General features: G+C 32.7%; 2 protein-coding genes across 7 annotated transcripts; one reads left to right on the top strand and one right to left on the bottom strand.

The window, feature by feature from the left end:
• The first annotated feature begins 562 nt into the window (after positions 1 to 562).
• Positions 563 to 9,108, top strand: LOC103493051 (gamma aminobutyrate transaminase 1, mitochondrial-like). Of its 5 annotated transcripts, none has more exons than XM_008453674.3 (19): positions 563 to 729; positions 1,607 to 1,728; positions 1,895 to 1,979; positions 2,118 to 2,190; positions 2,706 to 2,803; positions 2,993 to 3,085; positions 3,435 to 3,508; positions 3,602 to 3,640; positions 3,719 to 3,807; positions 3,894 to 3,970; positions 4,054 to 4,128; positions 7,285 to 7,332; positions 7,439 to 7,522; positions 7,603 to 7,690; positions 7,786 to 7,864; positions 8,152 to 8,242; positions 8,325 to 8,403; positions 8,523 to 8,638; positions 8,724 to 9,108. In XM_008453674.3, the coding sequence occupies exons 1-19, from the start codon at positions 688 to 690 to the stop codon at positions 8,793 to 8,795; spliced, it is 1,524 nt and encodes a 507-aa protein (XP_008451896.1). In that variant the 5' UTR covers positions 563 to 687; the 3' UTR covers positions 8,796 to 9,108. The 5 variants fall into 5 exon arrangements, 4 of the variants coding, with proteins under 4 accessions (XP_008451896.1, XP_050943047.1, XP_050943045.1 ...); XM_008453673.3 differs by lacking the exon at positions 563 to 729 and adding an exon at positions 826 to 1,412; XM_051087090.1 differs by lacking the exon at positions 7,285 to 7,332.
• A 1,330-nt stretch (positions 9,109 to 10,438) lies between these two features.
• On the bottom strand, positions 10,439 to 17,851 carry LOC103493054 (vanillin aminotransferase-like). Of its 2 annotated transcripts, XM_051087091.1 has the most exons (19): positions 17,747 to 17,851; positions 15,389 to 15,510; positions 15,217 to 15,301; positions 15,052 to 15,124; positions 14,684 to 14,781; positions 14,047 to 14,139; positions 13,822 to 13,895; positions 13,691 to 13,729; positions 13,379 to 13,467; positions 13,212 to 13,288; positions 13,045 to 13,119; positions 12,845 to 12,892; positions 12,664 to 12,747; positions 12,474 to 12,561; positions 12,299 to 12,377; positions 12,007 to 12,097; positions 11,848 to 11,926; positions 11,243 to 11,358; positions 10,439 to 11,143 (listed from the first exon to the last, which is right to left on the bottom strand). In XM_051087091.1, exons 1-19 carry the CDS (start codon positions 17,792 to 17,794, stop codon positions 11,072 to 11,074), a joined length of 1,530 nt encoding a protein of 509 aa, XP_050943048.1. In that variant the 5' UTR covers positions 17,795 to 17,851; the 3' UTR covers positions 10,439 to 11,071. The 2 variants fall into 2 exon arrangements, with proteins under 2 accessions (XP_050943048.1, XP_050943049.1); XM_051087092.1 differs by lacking the exon at positions 14,047 to 14,139.
• Positions 17,852 to 19,858: the final 2,007 nt, after the last annotated feature.

Consider the following 19,858-nt stretch of genomic DNA (forward strand, 5'->3'; position numbering starts at 1 on the left):
TAATAATAATTGATAATGATAAACATTAAAAATGACGTCTCATATGATAATGCTACCAATCGGTCAACTACGGTGGCGTGACCTCTTGTCATGGAATTAGGTTATTGTAAAAAGTAGTTCAAATACTTATAAATATAACCTTTTTTTACTTACATATATCATTAACATTTTTTGTAATGGTAAATATTGAGTATAACATACATAAATATTATTAATAAATATCTTAAAAAGACCAAAAAGGAAAACAAAAATTTCGGTATATGTTGAACTTTTTTTTAAAAAAGTTTAGATTTTTGAAAGCTAAGTAATTTTTATTTTTAATTATTATCTTTTAAATAAAGTGTTGTCAAAAGTCAAAATACACCATTTTAATTGAATTATAATAAAACAAAACAAAATAAAATATTAGAGTGAATAATTTTGAGTTACATCAATCAACTTTGTTACTTTTTTGAAAATGCCCCAGCACAAATTACCGTATGATTGAATAATTTAAGGTAGATGGTGGAGGATAAGAATTAAAGATACCGATGAACAGCTGATTTTGATTCGTTTCCAAATTCTTCCTTAAAATCCACTTTATATAAATAAATTATAACAAAATACGAACCAACTTGTCATTCTCATCTCTTTTCTCTGCATCCGTTTCTGTTTCACTCTTCTTCTCTCGCTTTCATTTCACCAACAATGGCTATTAATCAACTCCTTCGTTCCCCTCTCAGGTCTCAGGTACTTACGCAATTCAACCTTCCTCTTTTTCATTTTTCATCACTTATTTGTTACTCTTTTCATTTCTATCTTCTGTTTTTCCCGATTGCAGATTTGGGTTCTTCATCATTTTCTTGTTTCTCCTATGAATTTTCTGGAAATCTATTCACTACCCTTTTATTTCCTTCATTTTTCCTTCTGACCCTTTACTTTGCTTTCTCTGATCGAATCATCACCATCGTGATCGTTATTTTTCTTTCTGTGTACTTCTTTGGGGGAAAAACGCATCATAAAAGCCTGATTGATATGGATTTTCAGTCCTTTTTGTTTTCTTTTTCCCCCCAACCGAGGGGGTTTCTGCTTTTACGATTCCTTCTTTCTTCGGGAGATTATTCTTTAATAATAGATTACAGAGTTCTTATCAGGAATTGAGAACAAATGAGTCTTGGAACTGAGATGTTGGGACTTCTCCCTTGATTATTTTGTTGTTTGTGAATTTGGTTGTTCGAGTGACGTGCGTCGATTTACTACCAAAAATTTCAGCACCTTAATCTTACCAATTGATATTCTATCATGAGTTCGAGGGAGACCTTGTTGTCCTTGATCTATAAAGTGATCAAACTGAACTGCTGACATAAATGCATTCTTTATTGTTGCCTTCCCACCTTCTTATATATATTCGTACTTTTCTTTTACCCAAAAAGGTGAACTACTTTGTTTTTATCCCCTATTTTAATATATTATATTATCTATCATTTGATATAAGCTATGCCAATTACGAACCTGCTTGTTGGAATGGTCCAAAAGTTTTTCCTTTGTAATTTATAATGGCTCTTTCTTTCTTTTTAATTTATAGAACATATGATATGACCTTTTATTTTATTTTTTCTTTTTGCAGTTAGGTACCTTTGCAAAAGCCGTCATTTCTTCTGGAAGAGCTTCACAGGAACATGCCATCTTGGCTCCTTTCTTGTCCCGCTTACACAGTACACAGGCTTCAGCACAAAAAGAGGATTCAGGGTACATTGAGTTAAACATTAAGTTTTTTGCCCTTCCATTATTTATTATGTCTTTGTAACTCAAGCATGATTTGTTATAGCAATGCCTCCTTGATTTGCACTTCATCTACAATAGAAAAGAAATTCAATTGAGTTTCTCATTGACCACAAACATGCTTTAAATCCAGGTTTAAGGGGCATGATATGCTTGCGCCTTTTACTGCAGGATGGCAGACCACCGATGTTAATCCACTAATTATAGAAAGATCGGAGGTACCCTTCATGTGTGTTATAAGCATAATGATTTCTTACAACCCAATGGATAATAAAAGAGAAGATATGTTCTTTAACTAAAAGAACCTTTTATTATTATTATTTTGTCATTCTACTTTGAATTCCATGGTGATACAGGGTTCATATGTATATGACATTGATGGAAGGAAGTACCTTGATTCTCTTGCTGGTCTATGGTGCACATCTTTAGGTACCACAAAATAGTTTCATTATCATTGTTTTATCCTACTGGCTGTATGTTCTGATTCTTTAAGAAAATATTTTTTTTAGATTTTTTTCTTTGGTGAGGTACAATAAATGTAGTATGTGCCTAACTAATTGAAACTCTTGAAAACTCTTGTTTTAGATATATTAAAGTTGAGTTTCGACATAGTTCCTCATTGTACATTTTGTTATGTTGGGAGTTCAGAAGATGTATACACTGATATGTAGTATTCAAGACTTATTTGGAGTGCTTTAGAACTCTTCAGGTTAAAAAAGTAATTATAACAATAGAAGGATGAAGACTGAGTTCATTAGTTTGACAACCTAAAGTTTCTTTACTCTTAATTCTCTAAATGATAGTCTGCAGTTTGAATCTGGCAAACGTAAAAAGATTGGAAAATTTCTAGGCATAAAGTAAACTGAAATTTTAGTATGATCCAACCTTTTCTACCCCGGAATTTTTTGATCTTCCGTCAGTTAAGCAAATTTTGGATTTTGTAGGGGGAAATGAATCACGACTTGTGGCAGCTGCAACGGCACAATTAAATACCTTGCCATTTTACCACTCCTTTTGGAATCGTACTACTAGGCCTTCTTTGGTATGCTATGTAACCTTAACTTCTTTTGCTTTCTTTTTACGATAAGAAAATTGACATTTTACCACTCTATTAGAATCATGGTACTAGATCTCCTTAGGCATCTTTTGTAGTCATAGACTTTTTTGCCTTTTTTGTCAAAACAAAAACTCGGATTTTCAATAGTTTGATTCTCTTGTTCATACGTGACAGGATCTAGCGAAGGAACTACTTGAAATGTTTACAGCTAGAAAAATGGGGAAAGTATTTTTTGTGAACAGTGGCTCTGAAGCCAATGATACTCAGGTTCTTTCTACTCCAAACGAGAACTCTTTATTATGCCTGTTCTGTCACAATATCTATGTGAGAATTAAAAATACAACTTTGAGAACAGAGTAATACATTTAGGTGATCAAATTACAGAGAGGAGTCAAGTTATATACACAATTCCTAGTGTATTTAGAAAAAACCTTCATCGTCTTCTTGTACTCCTGAACTTTTTCTAATGATTCAATTTTGATTCATAAATAGAACAAATAAAGGAAGAAAAAACTATTAAACTAACGTGACTATCAAGGTTTGTTAAAGCATTCCTTCGTAAGCTCTATAAAAAAGCAACCAATTAATTCATTTTGTGCTTAAATGCATGTAATAGGTCAAGCTGGTGTGGTACTATAACAACGCACTTGGAAGACCTGATAAGAAAAAGTTCATTGCACGCTCAAAGGCGTAAGCTCCAATCGCTTGGTTAATGTTGATTTGTGTCATTTCCTTTGTTCTGTTCAACTAATTTTCTTTTCATTGGACTCTTCTATTCAACAGGTATCATGGTTCAACATTAATATCAGCTAGTCTTACTGGGTAAGTTAAATGAAAAGGAAATATACCTTATATATCTCTTGTCAAAAGAAACAGTCGCTCAAACATTTTTTTCCACAGCCTTCCAGCTTTGCACCAGAAGTTTGACATTCCAGCTCCATTTGTTCTGCACACAGATTGCCCACATTACTGGCGTTACCATCTTCCAGGTTACCATCTATTCTTTGATGTACATTTAGCTCACTTTTTTTTTATTTTTCTTCCAGCCATTAACTTGAGAACCTTCTTATTTCAGGTGAGACTGAGGAAGAGTTCTCAACCAGACTAGCCAAAAACTTAGAAGACCTTATAATCAAGGAGGGACCAGAGACGGTAAAACTTGAATAGTGTACTTCAAGTTGGAATCTGATACCATAATTGACCCTTTCTCACCTTTGTCTGGTTTTTCACTTCAGATTGCTGCATTCATAGCTGAACCTGTCATGGGGGCCGGTGGTGTGATTCCTCCACCAGCTACTTATTTTGAAAAGGTAAAATTCTTGAAGTAAAAGCGTGCAGCAGTAAGACTTTCCTTGTTTGGCTGCCTATTCTTTTTTTTGTTTCGTTTTGTTTTTTTCCTTCTAATTATGTTCTGGTATTTCTTTTTTCTTTTTTTGTCTTTTTATATTTAAGTTGCTCTAGTTGTTTGTTTTGATTTTCCTTCGATAATATGATTACATAAAAATTGAAGGAGCATCAGTGAGATGTCAAAATGAGAATAGTATAAACCTGTTCTTTGACTAAATAAAAAAGGAACAAAAAAGAAAGATGAAAAATATGGTAATGTTCTCTGTTTTCTGTTTCTTGTCTCTTGTTTCCAGTTTTCCGTTTTTCTAGAATAAAAAACAAGAATGTGTTTGATAACTTGTATCTTGAAAAAAAAGAAATAGAAACAAAAAATATGTTTTGATAACTATTTATTGTTTACTGATTTTCTTTGAGATTTATTTTTTATTTTCACATCTAATTCAATTAAATATTAAACAAAAATATATGTCATCCACTAAACATAAAAAATAAAATTATTTAAAGTTTATTTATTTAATACCAAAACACCGATGCACAAATAAAAACAATAACATAAATATAAAATTGTATCTATTCTTCAAATGTTGTCAAATTTGATTGGCAATATTATCTCTACTCGGGCCATTTCTCTTAGATGATGTCGACTTACTTCTTAATTTGTCGATTTCAACAACCTCATCGATATTTTATGACATTTAGAATGTGATATTAATTTTAAAATAAGTTATGTTCTCAATATTCTGAATTAAAAGAAACAAAACAAAATCTAATCTTTTAACTCTGCTACTTACGAGAGAAAAACCAATAGGGAAAAGAAAACCAATAGGGAAAAGAAAACCAATAGAAATAACCGATAAAAGGGAAAAGAAAACCAATAGAAACAACCGATAAAAGGGAAAAGAAAACCAATAGAAACAACCGATAAAAGCGAAAAAGAAAACCAATAGAAACAACCGATAAAAGGGAAAAGAAAACCAATAAAAACAACCGATAAAAGGGAAAAGAAAACCAATAAAAACAACCGATAAAAGGGAAAAGAAAACCAATAGAAATAAAAGGAAAAGAAAACCAATGAATTGAATAGAAGAAACTACTTTATTTCCAAAATTTATTTATAAAATAGAAATGTTTCTATTTTTTTAAAACGAGAAAAAAAAAAACATGACTGAGGACTTTAGTTTTTTTAAACATAGTGTGTAGTAACTAACCCTAGCATCTTGAGAATATCGGTAAAATTAGACAAACTACAAGTATAGCAATCAATAAATTCTAGACAGAAACAACGAACAACATGAATAAAATTGAGCTTTCAATTATCAACCTGGAAGCTGATGAGTTATACCCTTTGTCCAAACTTCAATTCCTTGCAAACCCTAAAAAAAGTATGAAAAATAAATTACAGCTAAATTACATAATTTTCTTTATATATTATATTATATAAAATCAACTTTGTCTGATCCCTAATCAACTCCGTCCTCTTCAGAAAAAGCTCGAGTTCTGCAAGATGCAATTTCTTCCACTCTTCCTCCAACTCCGTTCTCTTGGATTGCCCTATTAACTCTAATCCTGGCTTCAAAAAACTTTCCGGCAAACCAACAGCACCCAAAGACCTTTCATACCCAATAAAACCATCCATGCAACCTGAAGGAGCTTCGCAATGATCGACTTTCATCTTATCATCCTCCTTCGGGGCATCTGGAGAAGGAAGCAACTCAGCTTTCAGTGAAGCCAGTGCCTTACTGGTGTTACCTCTTTGGTTCTTCTTTGGAGTGCCTTTAGCATTTGGCTTGAGCTGCTCCACAGCCGGAGTTCGAAGAATTCCTTCGCCGCCCCATATTCTCTTCGACAGTTCAAACCCTTTCTGATCGTGGGCTTTTGAGAACGTTGGGTCTGCACTCTTCTTCCCTCTATATCTGCATTGTTCCTAGATTTCTTCTTCAGTCGACGTATCTTATACATTAATTGGGCCTTGGTTACGTCGACATGGAGAGATTTCTTGATGAAATCATGAAATGCATTCATATCCAAAGATGGGTCAGAACCCTTCTTAGCTGAATGATCGATCATACCGTTCAGTATAGCAATCTCGTCGTCCTCACTCCATAGTCTCTGAAACAGCTTCTTGGACTCGTCAACAGATTTCTTGGAATCGTCTTCCGCCACAACCCCATCATCAGCGTCAGCCCCAGAACTCTTCTTTGGCCGTTTTGCATGTGTCTTGTCGTCTCACTAGGCTTCTTCAAAGACGGTCTCGCAGGCGTAGCTGAGGCTGAAGGCTTGGATCTGGGCTTTTTCACCTTCGGAGTCTCTTCCATCGGCTTAGAAGCAATCGGCTTGACGTTTCGTCCGGACTCAGTATCCGAATCGGTGTCGGATCCGGATCTGCTCTCTGAGGAAGAAGACTGAACCTGAGAGTTAGTAGAAGGTTCAGATTTCTTAGGTACAGGTTTTTTCTTGACAGAGGAGTAGAAGGAGAAGAAGGTTTCTTCGGTTACTGAGTCTGAGCTTGAGTTTCTTCTTCATCCTTTTCTTCTTCTTCAGAGGAAGATCAAAACGCCTTCCTCTTCCTCGCCTGATGAGGTTTCTTCTTCGGAGGAGGAAGACGCTGCCGGAGGCTCATCCAACGGCGAGGGGCGTTTGGGAGCCATAGTCGGGGACGGAGATCGGGGTTTGTCTGGTTTAGATAAACCCTAACTGCGAAGATATTTAGGAAAAAGTTAATTTATTAACACTTGCATTAATCTTAATTATGAGGATTGGCTTATTGAGGTGATTACTTGAATAAATTCCATCAACTTCACTATCTTATGGTACAGGAGGCTTATGCACTGTTCATTTTCCTTGCGGTGTTATGATGGTAAACCTTCACAATGGCTGTGCAAGTCAGTTTTTATAATACTTGCAAGGAAAACTAAAAGGCATACAGAACACCCAAAAGTCATTAAAGATTAGCACTTAAAGATGGACGGACGGGTGAATTAACATTGTCTAAATATGCATTTAGATTCATTTTTTGCCTTTATTATTAATGTTCTAATTATTGATATAAATTCTTTCTGATAATACTAATAAGGAAAATATGAAGGGAAGATTGAAGTATTTTTTTTTTATCTATGTAGATTCAAGCTGTAGTCAAGAAGTATGATATACTTTTTATTGCCGATGAGGTACTTGCTAATTGCAATTTTTGTCTTCACCATTTCACTTTGATTACAGTAATGGTTCCAATGGTTTCGATATAAACCAGGATCTGTCTTCAACATTTTTCTATAGGTCATATGTGCCTTTGGAAGACTAGGGACAATGTTTGGATGCGATAAATACAATATTAAACCAGATCTTGTATCTCTTGCAAAGGTAAAGTTCGACCATATTCAACTTTAGCAGATATCTTATTTAGTCTATGCTTTTCACTGATAGTGGATTGTACTTCGTAGGCACTTTCCTCGGGTTACATGCCTATTGGAGCTGTTATTGTGAGCCCCGAAATCTCTGATGTGATTCACTCTCAAAGCAACAAGCTAGGTGTATTGCTTTTGCTAGAAACTAGTTAATCATCGTTAATTATCTTCCACTTCAGTGATTTACCTATTTTTTTTGCTCAATAATATTACTTCTAGGTTCCTTTTCTCATGGATTTACTTATTCTGGACACCCGGTGGCATGTGCTGTTGCAATTGAAACACTCAAGATTTACAAGTACATTCCTACTTCTGGGATTGAGTTTTACTTTTTATTGACTGAGAAATATTAAAAGTGCGCAGACCTTTCAAAGATCTAGCATTTTTTAATACAAGAAAACTACAAGTTCATTAAGGTGGTCTTACTTTCTATTGATTCAATTGGTGTTCTTGTTCGAGGATGAAATCATGTTTTAAAATAGAGAGCATGTTCAACTTTTATGATACAAACCCACATGTAGGATTTGATGCGTATATTTTAAACTACCATATTATTAGTGCTCACTTCGTTACATTTCCTTGTAGGGAAAGGAATATTGTGGAGAAAGTAAATAGCGTCTCCTCAAGATTTCAAGATGGTCTAAAAGCTTTCTCTGATAGCCCTATTGTTGGAGAGGTAAAGAGAGTTGCTCTTTGTAATTAAGTTTGACTTGTGAATTTGAGGCATCGTTAGTTCTTCAACCACTATTATTTTGCAGATACGGGGGACTGGCTTGATCTTAGGCACAGAGTTTGTAGACAATAAATCACCAAATGATCCATTCCCTCCTGAATGGGGTATGTTTTATGTAATTCTCACTTTTTATGATGCATGTTGATGACTTATATATCATATAACATGTTGATGACTTATATAAGACATATATTTATGTGTTATGTCTTGTTATGTGCAATAGGAGTTGGTGCATATTTTGGAGCCGAATGTCAGAAAAATGGTATGCTAGTACGTGTTTCAGGGGATACTATAATGATGTCTCCACCATTTATCATCTCTCCTCAAGAAGTTGATGAGGTATCACTGAAAGCTAATAATGTCACGATTGAGGAGTTTCAATCCAAATCTTTTGTTGGAATTTGATCCATGTCTTTGTTTCCAGTTAATCAGCATTTATGGGAAGGCACTGAAGGCTACTGAAGAGAGAGTGAAGGAATTGAAGGCTCAGAGGTAGCTCCAAATACTTCACAACAAATGGCCTGAGGGAACCTACTCTCAAGGAACAAAGAAGTCCTTGTCCCTGATGGCCAAATGCTCGATAGTGGCGAAAAGTTAATCAGCTTGTGTCTAAGACATGAGCGGTACGTATGCCTTGGATGTTGTTTAGATTTGTCAGTCAACTACTTGATTCTTTAGATAGTATTGAATAAATTATAAAAGCAGCTTGATATGGATTTCAATGTAAAATTGTTCTTTTTCAGATGTATTTCTTATAATACAAGCTTTTGAGACATTGAATGAAATACCCATGAGAAGTGTTGGTTTCAGATGTTTATGTTTATGCATACTTTGGAAAAAGCAATCTGCGATTATGTTTATCAAACTGGAAGAAAAATAATTATGGAAGGCACAGCAATAGTCAGTCGTTATATTGAGTCTGAAGGAAAAAATGATAAACAAAAATTCATATGGATAAAGGAACACAGTGAAATTGTAGAACTCCATAACAAGTTTCTTGGTTGTTTGTGGATCAAACTGATCTTCAAGGCACAACTTGAATGGTGAACATATCTTAGTATTTATCATAGATATCACTGTGAAACACATGGCCAACTATTTGTCACAAACTGTAAATGGTAAAATGTTTGATTTTATTGACCTAAGCTTGGTGAAGGTTTCAACCACAATCTTGGATTAGGTTGAGTTTAATTAAAACCGAGCTAAAGGACCTTGCTTGACCATATTTTTAAATTCATCTAATTTAGAAATTAGTTTTTACTTGATTTATGAACCTTTAGTATGTCTTCATCACGTTCATATACTTTAAGAGTTTGTAATAATGGTTAAATTTTCAATTTTGTATTATAAGCACTATCACCGACCAAATTGTTCTTTTATTTACTAGTATTATCGTTATCATTATTATTTTAATTTAAATAATTTAAATATTTGAGTTGGTCGCTGGAGATGATTGATTGATAGAGTTGGTCACCGAAAGTAATCCTTAAAGTTGGTTCTCAAAAGGTGCTAGTTTCGTGGAGTTGGATGTCGAAACTCGTCGTTGGAGTTGATGTCGAAGATGGTCATAGAGGTGGTCGTCAAAGTGTGTCGACAAGGGTGGTTGTTGTCGGATTGGTGTCCAAGATGGTTGTTGGAGATGATTGTTGGAGTCGAGCACTAGAGGTGAGTGTCAGAGAAGGTCCTGGATGGCGATTGTCATTAAAGTTGGTTGTCGGCAGTAACCGAATATTAGAGGAAGGAATAAAGAGAAGTATGTAAAGATGGAGTTCATCGATTAATGTACAGACAATTTGAAGTCAGTGGAGTTAGAGATATTTAACTTCTGACTCGTGAAGTTGGTCGGCCCTCGCTAAAGCTCCAGACCCTCCCCCTTAGTCTTTGGTTTGCCCTCTTCCTCTTCCCCCGATTGCGAAGGTGTCACTGGCCATACCTTCACTAGAGTGGTCGTGGGGTGTCAAAAAGGGATCGGAGTGTCGGGTGTGGGTGAACGTTGCAGAGAGATTGCAGTGTCAAAAGTGTTTTTTTTTCTTTTCGCAGAGGGGTCACAGGCTCATCGGCGAGAGAGAGGAGATCGAGTGAGAATCAAGAACGAGATGCTCAATTTACATGCACGATATTCCGGTTATTTCACCCAAATAAGCAAAAGAGCAAAAAGACTTAAAATTTAATAAAGTAGTAGGTCTTAGAAACTTATCCCAAAATCGAAGCATCGAGTCTCCAATACAGATTTGCTGAGAAAGAGAAAGGAAGGAAAATTGGATGGATTGCAGGAAAAGAGGGTTCCAATGCTGGGGATTGTTGCAGCTGCAGCCATCACTTTCTAAGCCATAAGCTTTTTAAAGCTTCGACAGGTACAACCTTTCTTCAACTTCTTCCCTATTTTCATCTTTCTTACCTTTTAGATCGGGAAATGGCTCAGAGATTTGGATGAGTCAGAGAGTCAAAAGGGAGGGTGTCTGATGATTTCGCAAGATGGAAGGCTGAAATGTGGAAAGGAAGCTTTAAAGACGATAATTTTCTGTGAGATAATTTGCCTCTTTTACAAACCTTTCATTTCTTTTTTTGCCATGTCTGTTAAGGATTCAATAAAGGTTGCTTTTATTCACATCAAGCTGCTTTTATTCACCATTCCATCATTATCTTAAGAATCTAGTAACGTAGAGTGACCATTTTCTTAACTACATCCAAGGCTTTTTTTCTTTAAGACACAAGTTGATCCAACTTTGACCAATACCTTCAAGTCGTTGCTTGTCTTTTAACTATTGGCAGCTACTTCTGAGCCTTCAATTGCTTCACTCTTTCTTCTGTAGCCTTCAGAGCTTTCCCATATATGCTGATTATCTGCAAATTACCAAAAGACTCGGATATTAAATTCCTACAAACCATGTGGAATTGATACTCAATAAAATCATGTTATTCTTAGCTTTCATTTCATGATACCTCATCAACTTCTTCAGGAGATATTATAAGTGGCGGAGCCATTGATATATTATCCCCTCCAGCTCGTACTATCAAACCATTTTTCCGACATTCAGCTCCAAAATATTTGCCGAGTCCTGTTTATATCAAACACATAACAGGCTATAAGCACAATTATGACTGATCTGTTAAATCAAGATATCTACCGTATTCCTAAATTTGTAATTTTGAGATTCAGCTGATCCAAAATTACCAAGATTTGTAAGCTACAGGCAGTGTTGATATCCCACATTGGAAAAAACAAAGGTCGTCACACTCCTTATGTAATAGATGAGTTACTCCTTTTATTATCAAATGGTTTTGGAATGGAATCTCATGTTATATGGAATTTGATTCAAGCATGGTGGGTTCACCATCTTGAAGGACATGTTGAAATCAAGAGGATCTCACTCTTTATAAGATATATAGGTCATTCCTTTTAATGTCAATTGGTTGATATTGAACTTTTTGTCTCTCTTTTTTTTCTTTTTCAGGCCAGGATTATTGGACCTAAATTATCAGATATATATATTTCAAGACATACCCTATTAAGATAAAAAAAAAAAGATGAATTACACAAAACATACCCCATTCAGGAGGGAAGGGGTTGTTTGCTGATTTACTTTCTGCAAAATCCAAGCCTGACACCAAGCCAATCCCCCTTATCTGCAAAATCAAAATTGTTGAAGAACTAAAGTTGCTTCAATTTCATAAATATGCTTATTTGCTAGAACTACTCTCTTTACCTCTCCAATGATAGGGCTATCAGAGAAAGCTTTTATTCCCTCTTGAAATCTTTGGGAGATTCTATTTACTTGATCCACAATATTCCTTTCCCTACAAGGATCAAAATGAAATTATAAACTTACCCATATTTTATCTGATTGCATATTTTACTTTTTAATCATGATAGTATCCTCAAACAAAGACATCCAAGGAACCAAATAGTTGGTCTGATCCTAAAACTGAATAAATCTTTGAAACCTTTGTCACTTTAAGGTTTCTCTGTCATTCTAAACAATGAAAAGGTAGACGTACTGGTAGATCTTGAGTGTTTCAAGTGCAACAGCAGATGTGACCGGGTGTCCAGAATAAGTAAATCCATGAGAAAAGCAACCTGGAAGTAATATTAATAAAGAAAAAGAATAGGTAAGTTACTGGACTTGAAAGATCATTGAATCTGATCAACAAGGTTATTGTATAAGTAGCGTACCTAGCTTGCTGCTTTGAGATTGAATTACATCAGAGATTTCAGGGCTCACTAGAACAGCTCCAATAGGCATGTATGCTGATGAAAGTGCCTGAAGAGAGCAATACATTAACTTGATTCAGGCTCGATTAAAACGATGAAAAGCTTTAACTAAGCAAGATATTTGCTAAAGTTGAATATGATGGAACTTCACCTTAGCAAGAGATACAAGGTCCGGTTTAATATTGAATTTATCACATCCAAACATTGCCCCTACTCTTCCAAAGGCACTTATTACCTATACAAAAAAATATTGAAGACGACTTATTTACATTGAAATCATTCTTGTAAACAAGGCAAAATGATGAACCCGAAAGCTTCAATTACCAAAGTACCTCATCAGCAATAAAAAGTATATCATACTTCTTAAGCACAGCTTGGATCTGCAATATGAATAAGAAATACAACATTCCTCCCTTTAGATTTTGCTTATTAGAAAGAATTTACACCAAAGAATAGAAAGCTAAAAGAGAATAGTCTTGTTGCTGAATACTTTTGTTCAAATTTAAGTAGTTGATGATACCAAAGAGCTTACCTTTTCAAAATAAGTAGCAGGTGGAATAATTGCACCACCAGCTCCCATGATAGGTTCAGCAATGAATGCAGCAATCTGAAGTAGAAAACCACACACAGGAGAGAAAGGGTTAAATAATATATCATGTGATCATATTTTTATTCAAAGTAGAGTATTCAAGTTTTTACCGTCTCTGGTCCCTCCTTAAGTATAAGGTCTTCCATGTTTTTTGCTAATCTGGTTGAGAACTCTTCCTCTGTCTCACCTGATATAGCATAAGGATGCTCTGAAGTTAATGGCTGAAAATTAAATCAAAGAAAGTGAACTATGTTTATAACCTATAATAGATTATAACCTGGAAGATGGTAACGCCAGTAATGTGGAGAATCAGCGTGTAGAACGAATGAAGCTGGAACGTCAAAGTTCTCGTGCAAAAATGAAAGGCTGTGGTAAAAGAAAAATAATGTCAGTCTCATTAATCGACTTGTTGCTCAAAGGTTGGTTCAAGCCTAGCCGTGACTTGATTCTACCTTACCCAAATTCATAATTTGACTGGACTGACTCAACCATATATATTTAGATCAATCCGTCAAACCATGTGCAGTGAACATCAATGGGTTAGAGCTGACCCAATAAAGAGAGTTATAAGAGATGTAATTTAACTTACCCTGAAAGACTGGCTGATATGAATGTTGTACCATGATACCTGTTGGATAGAGAAGGGTATTGTAGTGAGTAAAATAATAAGTTGTTATTAAATGGTACAAATCAACTTCATCCAAGTGGGTTATAGCTTACCCTTTTGAGTGAGAAATGAATTTTTTCTTTTTTGGCCTTCCAAGTGCATTGTTATAGTACCATACTATCTTCACCTATTACATGTTTTGTAAACACAAAATGATTTAATTTGTTGCAAAGTTTTTAAACCCTCATGTTGGTTTAATAGTGTTTTCTTTTTTTGTTTGATCTGTTTATTCCTATATAAATCAAAATTAGAAAGTTTGTGTTTGGAATAGAACGAACCTGAGTATCATTAGCTTCTGAACCACTATTTGTAAAAAATACTTTCCCCATTTTTCTAGCTGTAAACATTTCAAGTAGTTTCTTTGCCAAATCCTATCATTTATGAGAACATCAAGAAAATACTGGGAAACTAATCAAAAGAGGTTAAAAGAGGTCCAGTTTCATATAAAATCTGAAAATATAAATTTGAGACAAAGGATTAAATGAAAACATTCAAATATGTGGTTGGTAGTATATATAAAAATTGGATTCTAATTAAACAATGTGTTCGATAATGTAATGAAACTATTTGTACTTGCACACTTCTTAGGTTGATTATAAACTACTATTTATGAACATATTTTTATTTTGTAATATTTTACCAATTATAATACATTACATAATACATATCTTAATTTTAATTTTCAAAATGAAACTAAGTGTTTTTTTACCAGGAAAATGAGGAATCTCAAAATTCCTCAAGTGTTTTTCATCCGGAAAATGAGTTGAGTTTCGAAGATAAACATATTAGAAACTCAAAAAATGTTTTCAAAATTTGTGCTATTTAGTTTACAAAATTTGAAAACAATTTTATAAAATAGAATCTAAATTATCACGTATTTACTGAACATTGTCAACCTAGGTTATATTCGCATACCAAAGAAGGTTGGGTAGTATGATTCCAAAAGGAATGGTAAAACGGCAAGGTATTTAGTTGTTTAGTTGCAGCTGCCACAAGTCGGGATTCATTTCCCCCTACAAAAGAAAAAAGAGGTTTATTTGATTCTTCGATGATTAAAAGTAAAGTGTTTAATTATTTCTTAACTCCTGGCATTTTTGAAAATTTGCAAATATGATAAAATAGTGATGAATTATCATTGATAGATTGTAAGAGTAAGATTTAAATTATTTATACCGTAGTATATTTGTTAATACGTTCGGTTTGCAATTATTCCTTAATGTATGAGGGTGATATGAACCCTATCTAAAACCGAAACGATAGTGAAATTGTGTTTATTGTGGTACCTAGGGCTGTGCACCACAGACCAGCAAGAGCATCAAGGTACTTCCTTCCATTATTGTCATATACATATGGACCCTACATCAACATGGAATTCAAACTATCATTAAAAATGAAAATCTAATATTAATTACCAAAACCAAAATGAAGGGATATGTAGAATATGATACCTCAGATCTTGCTATAATCACTGGATCAACATTGTTGCTCTCCCACCCTGAAGTAAAAGGTGCAAGCATATCATGCCCTTTCCCCCTGTAATTAAAGCATGTTCGGTAATCATGAGTCGAATTTTCAGCAAAATTTCAAAAACAAATCTAGAGTTGGTATGAGTTTATATACTTGGGTTCCTCTTCTCGTGCTAAGGCTTCCGAGCTGTGTAAGCGGGACAAGAAAGGAGCCAGGATGCCATGGTTCTGGGAAGCTCGTCTACAGGAAGTTGCCACTTTTGTGAAGGTACCCAACTGCAGAAAAGAATAAAAGATGTTGTGTTTTATAATTGTAATTAATTACATATTAAGCCACCAAAGATGGTAATAGCTCGTAACAATCCCCGTGGACGTAATTGTCATTTCAAACATATCTTCCTCGTTGAATGATGATGTTCCTGATTTATATCTATGGTTTGAATCACATCTTTAATTATGAGAAAGTATATATTGTCTTATCGTGTAATAATTTCAATTGAAATATGTGAGTATCGTTCAAACGTATCTCAATTATAGAATATTGATGTTTCATATCTAGCTCTAGAGAAATGAGATCTTGGTAATTTAAAATTCTCTAAAACTTAAATTTAAATTTAATTTTATTTTCTTCTTAGTATTTATTCTTTAAAAATAGAAATAAAATTTTTTAACATAGTATCACTTAAATAAACAAATGAAAATATCGATTTTTAAAAATAAATTTTTATTTAGGATGTCAATAAAACTATTAAAGTCTCAATTTTATAAAATTTTTGATAAAAACATCGATAAAATCTAGATTTCAATGGATATTTGGTAAATATTGTAAAAAGGAAATAAAATAAAAGCAGTAAATAAACTTTTATGATATTTTTAAAAAAATGTTTTTGTTGTTCTTCCAAATCAGTTAATATAACATATTGTTACTTATTTTATGTTTTTCATATTTTTCTATTATATATTAAAAATATCAAATTAAATATTTCGATAATTCTGATATGTTAATAAAATTGTAATATTATTTTTTTATAAAAGAGCGAAAGAAGTCTTATCAAATTTAGATGTTCTTTTAACATACAAATAAATGAGAGAAAAGGACTTTAGTCATTGAGATGGGTTATTAAGTGATGGACACGTTATATTATATAGAAATAAGGAGATAAACCAAAATGTTTTAACAAATTTTATGAAGATAAAAATATATAATATTTTTAAAATATAAAATTATGAAGATGAAAAAGCAAAGCAGTTTTCTAAGATAATATATAAAAACAAGAAGTTTAAATATCCAGAACACATGTTACTCAGACAACCAATTTTACAAATCTCAATAAATAAAATAATTTGAAGGGAAAATATCATCTCACAACATTATTGTTCTAAGCTAAAGGACAAATTAATCATCCTCATCAACACAGGTTTCTAAAATTGGATATAGATCATCTTTTTATTTTATACTTTAAATTTGTTGGTCAAACATTTGCAAATACAACGCTACAACAATCGTAAAAGAGAGGGATCAAACGTACTTCTATTGAAATTCTTTTAAAATATAATTATTCCCTTTCAATTAATGGCGTGACTAAATCGAAAATATTAAATCTATTTGTGTGTAATGGTGTGACTAAATTGGAAATATTGAATCTAATATGTGTAAAGTGTGAACTTTGTGGTTCCTGACAAATGAAAAATGTACTACACTGACATTATAAATTTATTTTGTAAATTTGTTATTATGGTACAGTTAAATAATCCCCTCCACGTATTTAGAAATGTTTGTTTTCTTCACAGGAGAGTTGGGAACAAGGAATGAAAGAGTGGTCACAGCAAAAAATTATCCATAAGCAGAACTTTTCTGTTCCATCTCGTGGAAATACAAATCTTAAGGCTAAAGGTCGTTTTATTTTAATAATATGTGGCACATAGGAAGTGTGTTTGTTGAGCTATGTTGATCATTTTGCCAATCTTGATATCAAAAGTTCAATTACCTAACCCAAGTATTGCCAAATATGTGCATACATATATATATATATTGCCGTGAATATCTAAGAGCTACAATCTTTTCTTCATTTTCTGAACGAGATTATTGATATCAACCATGACTACAAGAGATTTTAATAAGAAAGAAGGTTAGAAAACATGATCATAACTAATCGATTGACTCGATCTTAAACATAATATCTATACAACAAACCTCAGCCGAACCACTTAGTTTTAGTTTCACACAAAACAAACACAAGTCAAAACCGAGCTCCTAGCTAGACCAAACCCACTACGAATTTTGGTCCATGTGATCGGATGTTACTCGCACTCTAAACTCAGCTATTGAAAATTGCATTAATTAGAAAAGGGTGTCAATAGATTTTGAAGAAATCCAAAAAAAAAACAACGATGAAAAACAAAAATTGCAGCCATGAGAGAAAGGTAACTAAGAAGACGGAGAAGAAGAAGGAGAAGAAGAAGAATAAGAATAAGAATAAGAAGAAGAATTGTTAAAATTATTATAATTTACCTTAGAGTTGAGTGTGGGATTACGAAGAAGTTGATAGAGGATTGGCATTTTTAATTTGCGGGATAATATTATGCTCTATACACAACCTTATAATTTACCTTTGCTTCCTTTTATACACAAATTTATAATTATGTATATGTGAATGAGAAAGGTGCTGTCTCACAAAGAAAACAACCACTAACTTACAAATTAATTACTATATCTTCCAATATTTCCTTCAATATTAAAATATAATATGTAGGTGAATGGACTTCTTATACTCGGCCATCCACTTACTTCAAATTCAAATTCAAAAATTTTAAATATCTCATTCGTTAAATAACATTCTAGATCCTTTCCAGATGTTTTCTTATTATTCAAGAAACTTTAAAGAAGACAATTTAGGTTATTGAATCGCTTATACTTTGTCCAAGATCAATTAGTATCAAATAGATCATCCATGTTGTTGTTCAAGACCAATTATGGACTATTCCATCTTCACATTGTAAGTATAGGCATAAGCCCATGTATTAGAAAATCTAAAATCAAGTGTGTGAGATAAATTAGAGATTATTATTTTCTTTAAGAGGATTTGTTATTTCCAAGATAAAATTTCAAACTCCTATTTTATACAGTGGAACTCTACTATTCTACTGATGGTTTTTACTCTAATTCATTTAGGAGGTAAAATCATTGTATTATTCTCTCCGTTCTTCTTAATTTATTATCATCATTCTCAATCTAGTTAACATCGTAGTTTTTTTTCACAACACCTATGAATTCATTTTTTTTTATCTTGGTTTTTTAAAGATATCGATTGAGGTACAAACTTTTCTACTCTTTTTCATCAATGTTAGTGAATAATAACAATCATATTTTATATTTAGTGAATCTACAAGAGAAATTATTCAATGAAAATGTCACATTAATTCGAAAGTATCTATTATCATTAGATGTGCAAACAAAATAGATTGTATCGAACTAATATACAAAATATATGAATCTAGATCCAAGGGCATTAAAATAATGAATAATTTTTGGGAGAAGAGTAGTGTGGTTTGGTGGATGAGTGTCCCAATAAAGGTTGAACACAGAATATATTAGAGTACTAGTGAGGTACTGACTAATGCAAAAGGTTATATTAGAAAAAGGAAAAAAAAAAAAGAAAAGAAAAGAAAAGAAAAAGAAATGTGATGCAGTGATTCATAATGCACTCTGAAATGCAAATTTGGTTACTTTAGGAAACTCCATTGATGCTGATTAGGAAGGCAATGGATTGTTTTCACTTCTCATTTTCAAATAATTGTTCATAGTAGTACTTTTACAAAAAAAAAAAAAAAAAAAAAAAGCAAAATAGTATATAAATATTAATTTTTAGTTTTATTAAAATAAAGATGGGTTTGATTTCATTTTTGAAGTGTTTAATTTTTAAAATAGTTCATTTTAAAATAAATTGAAGTATTTGACATTTGTTTAAAATAACTTTTATAAAAAATAAGATCGTAAACTAAATTATTTTGGAGAAAACACATGCAACTAAATTTAGAACTAATGTTTATTTGGTATTTAAGTAGAAATCTCTCTCAAATATATATTTTTCATCCTCTATTTGCTTTTTCCTATCTATTTTTCACTATGTCGTTTTTTTTGTTTCTTTGATTTTTAAATACTTTGAATAATGTTTGAATGTGTTCATATACATTTAGATATATGGATTTGCTAATATTACTCTCTTAGCCAAATCTACTTCACCTTAAAATCTGTGAAAGAAATCATAAGAACGTCAATGAAAAACATGTGTGTTCAATTCATGAAATGCAGATGAATGAAGAACGTGATTGAATTGTACACATTTTTGTCTCGAAAAAATTATTGATCTTATTTATATTTTATTGTTGGAAATAAATTATATTTTTTGCTATGGTTATGTATTTGCATTTCAAGATATTGTTCTTCTAAAATTAAATTGTCAAAAAAAAAAAAAAAAACAAAATGAAATTAACGTTTAGTTTAAACTTCAATAATTTTAAATGAGTAAAAAATTAATAATTTCAAGACTGTCGCCATGTACCTGAGACGACGTGGAGCAGCCGACATCCTTAAAAAGGTTTAATTTTTATTTAAAAAAAGAGA

This window comes from Cucumis melo, chromosome 7, assembly GCF_025177605.1.
Source record: "Cucumis melo cultivar AY chromosome 7, USDA_Cmelo_AY_1.0, whole genome shotgun sequence".
NCBI lineage: Eukaryota > Viridiplantae > Streptophyta > Magnoliopsida > Cucurbitales > Cucurbitaceae > Cucumis > Cucumis melo.

Coding starts and splice junctions, on each gene's coding strand:
- LOC103493051 (XM_008453673.3), top strand. CDS start 1,347: ATGCATTCTTTATTGTTGCCTTCCCACCTTCTTATATATATTCGTACT. Junction 1,729..1,894: donor GCACAAAAAGAGGATTCAGG/GTACATTGAGTT, acceptor CTTTAAATCCAG/GTTTAAGGGGCATGATATGC. Junction 3,971..4,053: donor TCAAGGAGGGACCAGAGACG/GTAAAACTTGAA, acceptor TTTTCACTTCAG/ATTGCTGCATTCATAGCTGA.
- LOC103493054 (XM_051087091.1), bottom strand. CDS start 17,794: ATGCCAATCCTCTATCAACTTCTTCGTAATCCCACACTCAACTCTAAG. Junction 15,302..15,388: donor GCACGAGAAGAGGAACCCAA/GTATATAAACTC, acceptor CTTTAATTACAG/GGGGAAAGGGCATGATATGC. Junction 11,144..11,242: donor CTCCTGAAGAAGTTGATGAG/GTATCATGAAAT, acceptor GGTAATTTGCAG/ATAATCAGCATATATGGGAA.